Source organism: Carcharodon carcharias, chromosome 28, assembly GCF_017639515.1.
Source record: "Carcharodon carcharias isolate sCarCar2 chromosome 28, sCarCar2.pri, whole genome shotgun sequence".
In the NCBI taxonomy this organism is placed as follows: domain Eukaryota; kingdom Metazoa; phylum Chordata; class Chondrichthyes; order Lamniformes; family Lamnidae; genus Carcharodon; species Carcharodon carcharias.
The window spans coordinates 37,084,740-37,096,826 of record NC_054494.1 but is presented as its reverse complement, the minus strand read 5'-3'; the positions used below and the strand labels follow the sequence as shown (position 1 = coordinate 37,096,826).

The following is a 12,087-nucleotide window of genomic DNA, read 5'->3' as shown; positions in this document are numbered from 1 at the left end:
TACCCAGGCTGAGTATCAGCCAATGCAGATCCTTCCAATGTACACCAATGCCCGTGGAAGAGATTGCTGGTCAGTCATCTGATGGAAAGAATGTTGCAGCCTCTACCATCACTGTCCATAGCTCCAGGCTACAATGTGCATGTTGCCACAGCAACTCAGACAGGGTGATTGGGATTTCTTGATATACACAGAACCACTATTAGCATAGTATTGATAAAATGCAGCCTGTTAGAAATAGCAGGGTTTGATGTGATGAGAAATCATTCTTTTTGGTGACCAATTAATTTCAACCAATCAATCCCAATTAATTTTGATCCAGCTATTGTTCTATGGATTGTCCAGCAACTGATGCAACCATATGTGTTTCTCGCTGTTATTGCACTCCTGATCTACTTATCTGTCTCAGCATCATCTGTCTACTTCAATATTTGAATATTGCTGGAAAGGGAGAGTTGTTGCCAAAACTTGCACTTATCAGGTGCAAGGATGTATAATTTCAAATGACCACCGCATGATGCACTACAGGAGAAAAGGGTTGTTAGTGTAGTTATCAGCACACTCAGGATTGTTCAGCAAGTGCTGCACAATCGCGGAATCGCATTTAGCAGTAGACATTTTGCTAATAACTACACTAACAATCAATTTAACATAATCAGTCAAGCTCGTAATGTGGCTGATTTATGCTTGCTAGAAGCAACATACATTCATATATAGGGATTCGTTCTCTGCAAACAAAAGGAATATGTTCAAGCCTTGCACCTTTTTTGAGTTACCCAAGAGCTTGGGGAGCCTATAGTTTCCTGTTGCTTCCTCCATGACAATGCCTCAGCCAATCAAAGTCAACTTGCCAACCAATCAGAAATACTTCTCTCCTATAGTATAAATCATTGTGGCCATTTGAAATTTGACATTCTTGCATTTGTCCTGCTGAGTGCAAGATGAAAAGCTTCGGCAACATGTCTCTCTTTTCAGCAATATTCAAGTTCTGTACCACTGAGTGATTAATCTCAATTTCTCAGAAGGGAATGGTAGAATGTCCACAAGGGGATCCCAAGATGTCAGTCAGGTTCTCAGGTATCTCCCATCGGAAGTCAGGGTGTGTTCATAGTTTCTTGAGAATTTAGTATTCCTTATTATCTGTATTTGCTTCCTTAGTTTATTCTGGTTTCTGAGCCCAGATAATGGGCAGGAGTTTCCTGTTGGCGAGTGGGAGGCGGGGTCCGCTCTCCGACACGTAAAGCAACGCACGGTGATGTCGGGGGGAACTCCTGGCATCACCGCGCCCCATTTAAATTTCCAGGTAGGTGGTGGGCACAGCAAAATCAGCTGTGCGCCCGCCGACCTGTCAATGGCCAATTGAGGCCCACTGACAGAGTCATTGAAGTAATTAATGGACCCGCCCGTCCAACCTTAAGGGTTGGCAGACAGGCCAGGAGCCCCGGCGGGAATTAGAAAAAGCATCAAACCCTCATCCACCGGCGGGATGAGGCTTCATGCAGGGTTTTTTAAAATTTAATTAAAGTTTTTAAAAAAGTTATGGACATGCCCCAACTCATGTGACAGTGTCCCATGAGGGGACATGTCAGGGATTTTTTTTTTTCTATTTTTAATAATTTGTACAGTAGAGATGATCTCCCTGAGGCAGCGCTTAACCTCAGGGAGGTGAGTGCGCTCTTTTGTGCGCATGCGTGAAAGAGAGCTCTCTCGGGTTTAGGGATTCCCCACAGCTGCACAGGGAACACTCAGCACTTCCGTGTGGACGTCCCACCCAAGTAAAATGGCGGCATGCCCCCAATCGGGGGCACCAATCAATAGTGCCTCCGCGAGCCCGCACTACAGCTTCCACCCCACCCCCCTCCCAAGATGGGGGGAAAGTCCTGCCCAATGTTTCTGAAATAGTAACACTTCTCTGGGTAGCTAACACTGTCTTTCAAAGTTTGGACAAAGGGCCTCTGGAAGTGCATATGGTTGAGGTACAGACCAGCCACATTCTAACAGAATGGCGAAACAGGCTTGATGGGACGAATCGGTTCCTCTAGTTTTTATGCTTTTTTTTTATGCACAAGCGAACTCCCTCACACAGAAAACCACTGACCCATACGTTCAGCCACCAATGATCTGTGTAACTGCCCACCCATTTCCCATGGTAAATCCCCAGTTTCACCATCTCTCTGTGTATTTTTCTTTCCAACTTTCTATCAAAAAAATCAGTCTAACCATTCATTGATTTATCTTAATTCCAGCTGCCTACCCATGGAACCATCCTTCAGTCTTCCATAAATTGTTCCCTCTTTCTACCTAACTGCCCACCTTAAATCAAAAATAGACTTCCATTTATATAGCGCCTTTCGTGACCACCAGGCGTCTCAAAGTGCTGCAAAGCCAATGAACTACTTTTGTAACTGTTGTAATGTACAAAATGTGGCAAACCAATTTGCGCACAGCAAACTCCCACAAACAGCAACATGTTAATGACCAGATAAGCTGTTTTTTGTGATGTTGATTGAGGGATAAATATTGGCCAGGTCATTAGGATAATTACACTGTTCTCCTTCGAAGTAGTGCCATGGGATCTTTTAAATCCACCTGAGAGAGCAGACAGGTCTGCAGTTTAATGCCTCATCTGAAAGACAGCGTCTCTGACAGTGCAGAACTCCCTCAGTATTGCACTGGGAATGTCAACCTTTATTTTTGTGCTCAAGTCCAGGAGTGGGGACTTGAACCCTCACCCTTCTGCCTCAGGTCAGCGTGCTACCAACTGAGCCACAGTTGACACACTTTTACAATCTAACTACCTACTATAGAGACAAGGGGCCTTCATTAGCATGTTGATATGTTTTATTCGCCCATCCAACCATCGAATGACCCATACAACACTCTCTTTACTAGTACCTTTCCATTTGAGTCAACAATGGGCTCAGTGCTGCCAATCTCACTTCTGAGCCAGGAGGATGTGGGTTCAAGCCTGACTCCAGAGAGCAAAGCACAATAATCTCAGCTGATACTCCAGTGTAGCACTCAGCTGGTGTTGCTGACCTTCGAACGAGACATTAAACGAAGGTCCAGTCGGCCCTTTCAGGTGGACACAATAGATCCTTTGTCAGTTTTGAAGAAGACAGGATGGTACTCAGTGCTTTTTGTGGGAGTTTGTTATGCATGAATTCCTGCAGTATTTCCAACATTACAACAAAAGTACCATATCAACTATAAAGAAATTTGGGTGATCCTGAAGTCATGAAAAGCGCTATATGAATGCAAGTCTTTTTTTTTAACCTGTCTCTCTATTTGTCAGCTTAAAGCGAAGATACAATTTTCCAGTGTCCGCTGGATCGTGACCTTTCGGCAGCCTGGATGGGTAAAGTGGGAGAGGTGGCTTCCCAACATGGAAAAATCCCCAGGATCATTACTCGCAACATGCCAGTCAGGTTTCAACTGACATCGATTTTATGTTTTTGCTTTCCTACTCCGGTTCATCAAAATGCAGGAGGCAGATTGTCAACTCGTTGCCTTGGCACAAAACTGGCAGTCCCAATTAGCCCAGGGTGCAGTTTGAAAAATCAGGCAGTTTCTGTAACAACTGGTGACCCACAACGGCCAGTTTATCATCTGGAGACCAAGTTGGTAATCTAGTCCTTGGCATTTTTTTTATTAATTCATGGGATGTGGGCTTCACTGGCTGGGCCAGCATTTATTGCCCATCCCTAATTACCCTTGAAAAGGTGGGGGTGAGCTGCCTCCTTGAACCGCTGCAGTCCATGTGGTGTGGGTACACCCACAGCGCTGTTAGGGAGGGAGTTCCAGGATTTTGACCCAGCGACAGTGAAGAAATGGCGATATATTTCCAAGCCAGGATGGTTAGTGGCTTGGCAGGGAACTTCCAGGTGGTGGGTTCCCATCTATCTGCTGTCCTTGTCCTTTTAGGTGGTATTGGTTGTGGGTTTGGAAGGTGTTGTCTCAGAGACTTGGTGAACTCCTGCAGTGCATCTTGTAGATGGTACACGCTGCTGCTACTGTGCGTCAGTGGTGAAGGGAGTGAATATTTGTGGATGTGGTGCTAATCAAGTGGGCTGCTTTGTCCTGGTTGGTGTCAAGCTTCTTGAGTGTTGTTGGAGCTGCACTCATTCAGGCAAGTGGGGAATATTAAATCACACTCCTGACTTGTGCTTTGTAGATGGTGGACAGGCTTTGGGTAGTCAGGAGGTGAGTTACTTGCCTCAGGATTCCTAGCCTCTGACTTGCTCTTAGAACCATGGAACCACAGAAAAGTTACAGCACAGAAGGAGGCCATTCAGCCCATCTTGTCCATGCCAGCCTGAGGACACCCAAGTGCCCTTTCTAATCCCAACTTCCTGCACCCGGCCCATAGCCCTGCAGCTTACAGCACTTAAGGTGCAGGTCCAGGTACTTTTTAAAAAAGTTTAGAGTTTCTGCTTCTACCACCAACCTGGGCAGTGAATTCCAGACACCCACTACCCTCTGCGTAAAAAAGTTCTTCCTCATGTCCCCCCTACACCTTCTGCCACTTATCTTGAATCTCTGTCCCCTGGTTCTAGAATTCTCCATCAAGGGAAACTATTTTATCCTGTCCACTCTATCTATTCCCCTCATAATTTTGTACACCTCAATCAAGTCACCTCATAGCCCTCTTTGTTCCAGTGAAAATAACCCCAGCCTATTCAATCTCTCCTCGTAGCTACACTTTTCTAACCCTGGCAACATTCTTGTAAACCTCCTCTGCACTCTCTCCAGAGCTATTACGTCCTTCCTGTAATGTGGTGACCAGAACTGCACACAATACTCCAGTTGTGGTCTCACCAGTGTTTTATACAATTTCAACATTATATCCTTACATTATATTCTATACCTCTGCCAATGAAGGACAGTATTCCATATGCCTTCTTTACAACCTTGTCTACTTGAACTGCTGCCTTCAGAGACCTGTGTACTTGTACACCAAGATCACTCACTTCATCTACCCCTCTTAGTATATTCCCATTTGTGTGTGATCCCTGTAACTGTTTGACCTCCCTACATGTATGACCTCACACTTCTCTATGTTAAAATCCATCTGCCACTTTACCGCCCACTCCACCAACACATCTATATCGTTTTGGAGATTATGGCTATCCTCAACACTATCCACTACTCGGCCAATCTTTGTGTCATCTGCAAATTTCCCAATCATGCCCCCCACATTCACATCCAAATCGCTAATATATAACACAAACAGCAAGGGTCCCAACACTGAGCCCTGTGGAACACCACTTGAGGCAACTTTCCATTCGCAAGGGCATCCATCTACCATTACCCTTTGTTTCCTGTTACAAAGCCAACCTTTTATCCAGTTTGCCACATTACCCTGAATCCCATGGGCTTTTACTTTCCTGACCAATCTGCCATGTGGGACCTTGTCAAATGCCTTGCTAAAATCCATGTACACAACATCCACTGCACTACCTTCATCAACCCTTCTTGTCACTTCCTCAAAGAATTCAATCAAATTTGTGAGGCAAGAGCTTCCTTTAACAAATCCATGCTGACTATCCCTGACTAGTCGATGCCTTTCCACATGACGGTTAATCCTATCTCTCAGGATTGATTCTACTAATTTGCTCACCACCGATGTAAGACTAACTGGCCTATAATTGTTTGGCATTTCCTTTGATCCCTTTTTAAACAATGGAACTGCGTTTGCATTTCTCCAGTCCTCCGGTACCTCCCCTGTATCTAGTGAAGATTGGAAAATCGTCCTCCGAGCATCTGCTATCTCCTCCCTGACTTCCTTCAGCAGCCTCAGAAACAATCCGTCTGGCCCTGGAGACTTATCAACTTTCAAGTGTTTCAACCCTTCAAGTACTTCCTCTCTCTTTATGACTATCCCGTCCAATATCTCGCAGTGTTCCTCCTGGACTGCTATATCTACATCCTCCCTTTCCTTTGTAAACACGGAGACAAAATATTCATTCAAAACCCTTCCCACAGCCTCTGCATCTACACACAAGTTTCCATCATCATCTCTGATAGGTCCCACTTTTTCCTTAACTAACCTTTTAGCATTAATGAATTGATAAAACATCTTTGGGCTATCTTTAACTTTACTTGCTAATCATTTTTATGCCCTCTCTTTGATTTCCTTATTTCCTTTTTTACTTCATCCCTGCACTTCCTATATTTGTCTAGACTATCTGCAGTGCTTAGTTCTTTGTGCCTATCGTATGCTTTCTTTTTCTGTTTGATCTTCCCTGTATTCCTCTAGACAACCAGGGAGGTCTAGATTTGGCAGTACCACTCTTATTTTTGAAGGGACATGTCTACTTTGTACAATTAGGATCTCACTTTTTAATGCTTCTGACTGGTTTTCCACTGTTTTATCCTGCAGCTGTGCTGTCCAGTCCACCTCAGTCAAGTCCCTTCTCATTTCTGCAAAATTCACCTGCCCCCAGTTCAAGACTTTTACTCCTGCCTTATCTCTGTCCTTTTCCATGGTAATGCTAAATCTAACTGAATTGTGATCACTGTCCCCGATATGGTCGTCAACTCTCACCTCATCCACTTGCCCTTCTTCGTACCCCAAGACTAGGTCTAGAATTGCATCTCCTCTCGTTGGGTTTGTCACTACTCTTGTAGCCACAGTATTTATATGGCTGGTACAATTCAGTTTCGGTTTTTGTTAGCCTTTGTTTTGTGCGGAACTTTGCACGATGATGAATCTGGACCCAATGGGTTAGTGATAGATTTGTGGCCTCTGTAATTTTCCATCCATTATTGTAATGGATGGAACATCGAGTGTACAGACTTCCATACGGACATAAGAAGTAAGAGCAGGAGAAGGCCTACAGCCCCTCGAGTCTGCCCCACCATTCAGGAAGATCAGGATCAGTATATCTGATGCGGAATTTCCATAGAACAAAGCTTTACGCCAGGAGCAATTTAATCAGGAAAGTTTCCCCTACACTGAGCGATTCAAGGCTGAAGGTCACACTCTGAATAAATTACCAGTGCTCTGTCTGCCAGCTTCAAATGAAGTCTGGGAGATTCTATGTACTTGTAATAAAACTGTAATGCTGTTTATAAACACAACCCACTGACGTCATCCCTTTCCCTTTAACTCAGGGCTGTGGTCATTCATATTAGCGCTAGATGCCTCTCTGAGAGTCTAGGAACCAGGGATGTTGTATACATTTTAGATAAGACACAGACCACAGCCCAATCAATCAACTCCCTCACCGCTCCCCTCACCCACTCCCGATCCTATCCATGAGCTTGCTTCTGCTTCAGCTTTCAGTTCAAAATGTCCAAATCCCAAACATAAAGCTCCCATTGCCCCATGAGGACCTGCTCTGCAACTCCAGCCTTTCCCCGCAGATCAGAGTTTCCTTTCTACCTGTCCGCGGTTTTTGGCGGGGTTTTACCGTATCTGTTTACAGTCCCTCGAGCAGGGCTTTCGATGCTGGCAGGTATCTCCAAAGGGGTGGCCTTCACTCTGAAGTTGTCTGTAATCCACGTATCGTTCCTCATCACCGTTGTTGTGTATTTAGTGGTGCTGTCGGTATCGTACACAAAGAGAGCTGCCACCACCGTGTGCTGAAAGGTAAGAAGTCAAGAAGCGAGTGTAGCCGATGAAAACTCAATGGAGTAGATCTTGGATTTGTGTGATAGCGTTAAAAAGGGTGACAGCAAATCATCACCTAGTCTAAATCTCTCCTGACTGAGGACAATGGAAATAAAATAAGGGAGCTGCCAACTCACTAAACTTTACTGGAACATGAGGAACAAGTGAGCTGGTGACAGAGTGCAAAACCTCTTGAAATGGGACTTTGATGAGAGTGGGAATTGGGTAGAAGCAGGAAGGAGGTGCTTTTATTGTGTATTAATTATGTTTAATTATACGCAAGTGGAGGGCATTAATTGGGGTTTTGCTTGAGTGCGTGTAAAGGGAGACATGCTGAAATTGTGGAAATTGAGTTAGGAGGTATATGCTTGTAATGTTTCACTCTGTATAAAAATGTAAGACTGAGTCAAGATTGGCTCTAGGATCATCGTTCACCAGCTGTCTTTCTGGAATAAATCACAAAGCAAATTAACCAAGGGGCAAATTCAAAAGGAAAAAGCAAAAGGGGGAATTTGAGGAATCTAATTGAAGAGAGTTTGTGTTTCTTGTATTTTCTCAGGAGAATTATTTTTAATTCAAATAACCATCATGTTATAAAGTTGCACAAAAATGAAATACTTTTAGAAATTGTGAGATGTTTGCCTTCCAGGACCAAATTCTGGAAGGTTTTATCTAAAACAACTTTGAGATGCTTGATGCATTCAAGGCAGGCGTGGTCAACCTTAGTAAGCCATTGGCCAGGTATCAAAATATTAGAGATGGGAGCATTTTCATAGATGAGGCATTACAGAAGATACTGGGAGTCAGAGTGGGAAAGGAGATCCCTGTATGTAGAGGGGCACCACCACCTGCACATTCCCCTCCCCAAGCCACATACCATCCTGACTTGGAAATATATCACCGTTCCTTCAATGTCGCTGGGTCAAAATCCTGGAACTCCCTTCCTAACAGCACTGTGGGAGTATCTACACCACATGGACTGCAGTGGCTCAAGAAGGTGACTCACCACCACCTTCTCTAGGGCAATTAGGAATGGGAAACAAATGCTGCCAACAACGCCCACATCCTGCATAAACAAAAGGAAAAAGCAGAGGTTGGGCCTCTGACAGAAAGGGGCCAGAAGATGCATTGAGTAGTGGGGCAGGAGGAACCACCACTGGCGATCGCCAACACTCTCTCTCTCCTCTGGAAGGAAGTGGTGTGGAGACTCAGGAGGTAACTGTGATAGATGGGGATGTGCCTTGTACTAGAGAAATCCTATCAGGAAAAGAGGGACAATCAGGAAGTGTAAGTGGACAGGGTGGATTGAGGGGTAATAGTTTTTTGGAAAAATCTGGGGCCTTTTTGGGTTTCGCACCTTCCTTTATTTCCATGTAGAAACTACGAGCATGAACACAAACACAAATTCTCATCCAAATCTAGATGCAAGTCTTACCTCTTTCCTGTTGAATTCAACGAAAGCCTCAGCAGTGTCATTACCGCCAGGGAGGTAGGGAGTGTTGTCACCTTTGTCAAGGACAGTCACGTGCAAGGACCTCCCAACTTGAATCACTTGGGCAGGCATCCGCAAGGTACATTTGACAATCATTTCGTACGTCTCCCTTTGCTCCCTGTCCAGTGACTTTTCCACACTGACCTCTGATGTCTCCTCATTAATCCTGAACGGAATGGGGCCATCTGGAAAACAAACGGATTGAAGTTATATTTGGTATGGACGCCCATCCAGCAGGCCAAACACTCTGGCGAGAATGCCAAGATAGATTTTTGTTGGGCAAGTATATTAAAGGTTACGGAACCATGGTGGATAGAGGGAGTTTAAATATGGAATAGCCATGGTCTAATTGAAGAGTCAAACAGGCTTGAGGGGGTGAATGGCCTTTTTGTGTTCCTTTCGATACTCCAATGTCCCCTCAGAAAATAAAACATTGTTAGTGCCAGGTTTTCCTCCTGGAGGTGGAGGTGTCATCCTCATGAACCTGCCCTGTTCCCGACTTTTGGATGAAATGTTGAATCTAGGCCCTGTCTCCTATCGCAGGTAGATATAAAGGGGTCCTGTGGTTCTATTTCGGACAAACACAGGGAGAGCTCTCCCCAGTGCCCAGGCCAATATTTATCCCTCAGCCAATGCCGCAAAAACAGATTATCCGGTCATTAACACAATTGATGTTTGAGGGAACTCGCTGTGTGCAAATTGGCTGTCCTGCTTCCTGCATTACCAAAGTGTCTACACTTCAAAAGTACTTGATCGGCTGTGAAGCACTTGGAGATGTCCTGTGGTTGTGAAAGGCTAGTCTTTCTTTCTCTTTGTTCAATACCGCCCAAGAAATCAATAATGCAATGTGCTTTCTCACGATTGTAAATTGGATGGGCTGGAGATTTTGGCCAGGAGACAACAATATTTTAGGCAACAGTTGCACTAATGTTGAACTGTTCTGTTGTCGAGTCAAAGCTCCATAAATGGTTTATGGAATCACAGAATAGCAAAGCCCAGGAGATTCTGCATCTTGACTTGTTGTTAGTGGGATCCTGCTGTGTGTAACTTGGTTGCTGTGTTTGCCTGGACTTCAAAAGTAATCTAAGGCATTTTAGATCATCCCCAGGACCTGATGCGATACAAATAGAAATGATCAGGATAGCTCCAGAACCTAAAGACCAAAGTTAAGAACCTGCTCACCACTAGATGGTGTAATTGTTGAAGAAATACACCAATCTGGAACATTTGTATAGGCTTCCTTTTAAAGGGCAGATGTTCTGCTGCTTAAACCCTCATCCATGCCTATGCTGCCTCTAAACTTGGCTATTCCAATGCACTCCTGCCTGTCCTCCCACATTCTACCCTCCGTAAACTTGAGGCCAACCAAATCTCTGCTGCCTGTGTTCTAACTCGCACCCAAGCCCCATGCACCTATTGTCCTGATTCTCGCTGACCCACACTGGCTCCCAGTCAAGCAACACCTTGATTTTAAAATGCTCATCCTCACTTTCAAATCTCTCCGTGGTCTCGCCACCACCCCCCCACCCCCACCCCTCCTTATCTCTGTAATCTCCAGCCGCACAACGCTCCGGGATAACTACACTCATCTAATTCTGGCCTCATCCACCATTTTACCTGCTCCATCACAAGGTGACTGCACCTTCAGCTGCCTGGGCCCCAAGCTCTGCAATTCCCTTCCCAAACCTCTCCGACTTTCTACTTCTCTTTCTTCCTTGAAGGGGCTTTTTAAAACCGACCTTTCTGATTGACCAAGTTTTGGGCCATTTTCCTTAATATCTCCTCACGTGGTGTGGTGTCTGATTGTGCTGCCCAGTGCTGGAGGATATAAAAACTCATGGGGCTGAGCTTTGCCGTCGGTGAGCAGGGGGCGGAGTCTGCTCACCGACGCGCAAAATGATGCAGGATGATGTCAGGCCGAACTCCCGATGTCACCGCGCCCCATTTAAATCTTCAGGAAGGTGGGTCCACAGCAAAATCAGCTGCGGGCCCGCCGACCTGTCAGTGGCCAATTGAGGCCATTGACAGGATCATTGAAACAATTAAAGGACCTGCCAGTCCAACCTTAACATTTTCGGGCAGGCCAGGAGCCCCGGCAACAAATAGAGAAAACATGAAACCTCACCCAGTGGCGGGATGAGGCTTCATGCAGGGTTTAAAAAAGTTTAATAACGTTTGAGTGAAATTTATGAACATGTCTCATCTCGTGTGACACTGTTACGTAAGGGGGACATGTTAAGGATTTTTTTATTTTTCTATTTTTAATATTTATAAAGCTGTCAGCGATCTCCCTGAGGCTGCACTTAGCCTCAGGGGGATGTGGGCTCTTTCGTGCGCATGTGTGAAAGAGCACACTCTCGCTTTTGGGGAATCCACTCCCCCCCCCCCCCCCCCCCCCCCCCCCCCCACCCGCACAGGGAGTGCATAGCGCTTCCCACTGGACCTTAATTGGCCCATGTAAAATGGTGGCAGGGCCCGCTTCTCCGGCGGGGATCGTCTCCCCGTCTGCCGGAGATTGGGTTGGGCCCACCCACCCAACAGGCAGAAAACTCTGCCCATGAAGTGTGAACCCATCAAAAAGAACTTCACCACTACCCACGTACTTTGCCCTCATGGACACCAAGTGCACCCTCAGACTCAGTGTGAGCAATGCCATGGAAGGTCCACTAGGAAGACCCCCCCCCCCGCCCCACCACACCCCCGTCACTATCCTACAACAAATAACAGGCTCACATGCTCAGGGGTCCCCCAGTTTCGCTCTGGCCAGCTCCTACAGCAACTCGCAACAAACCTACTTCTCCCTCATTCCCTCTGTGGGCACATGCCCGGCCTTGGTATGTCCCCTCACATTTTAATTATAGCAACGTAGGGGCAGAAAGAGGCCATTCAGCCCCTCAAGCTTGTTCTGCTGCCATCCAGTGAGGTCATGACTGATCTGTATCTTAACCCCGTCCATCACATTGGCTCCTTATCCCTTTATACC

At 45.7% G+C, this 12,087-nt stretch overlaps 1 protein-coding gene across 1 annotated transcript in view; it reads right to left on the bottom strand.

Annotated features, from left to right (window-relative positions):
- ret (ret proto-oncogene receptor tyrosine kinase) overlaps positions 1-12,087 on the bottom strand; it is a 135,290-nt gene that overhangs the window by 32,701 nt on the left and 90,502 nt on the right. Inside the window, exons 8-9 of the mRNA XM_041176238.1 lie at positions 9,048-9,289; positions 7,413-7,584 (exon numbers count right to left, since the gene is read on the bottom strand). Coding sequence (XP_041032172.1) covers positions 7,413-7,584; positions 9,048-9,289 — 414 coding nt within the window. The remainder of the gene's footprint in view (positions 1-7,412; positions 7,585-9,047; positions 9,290-12,087) is intronic.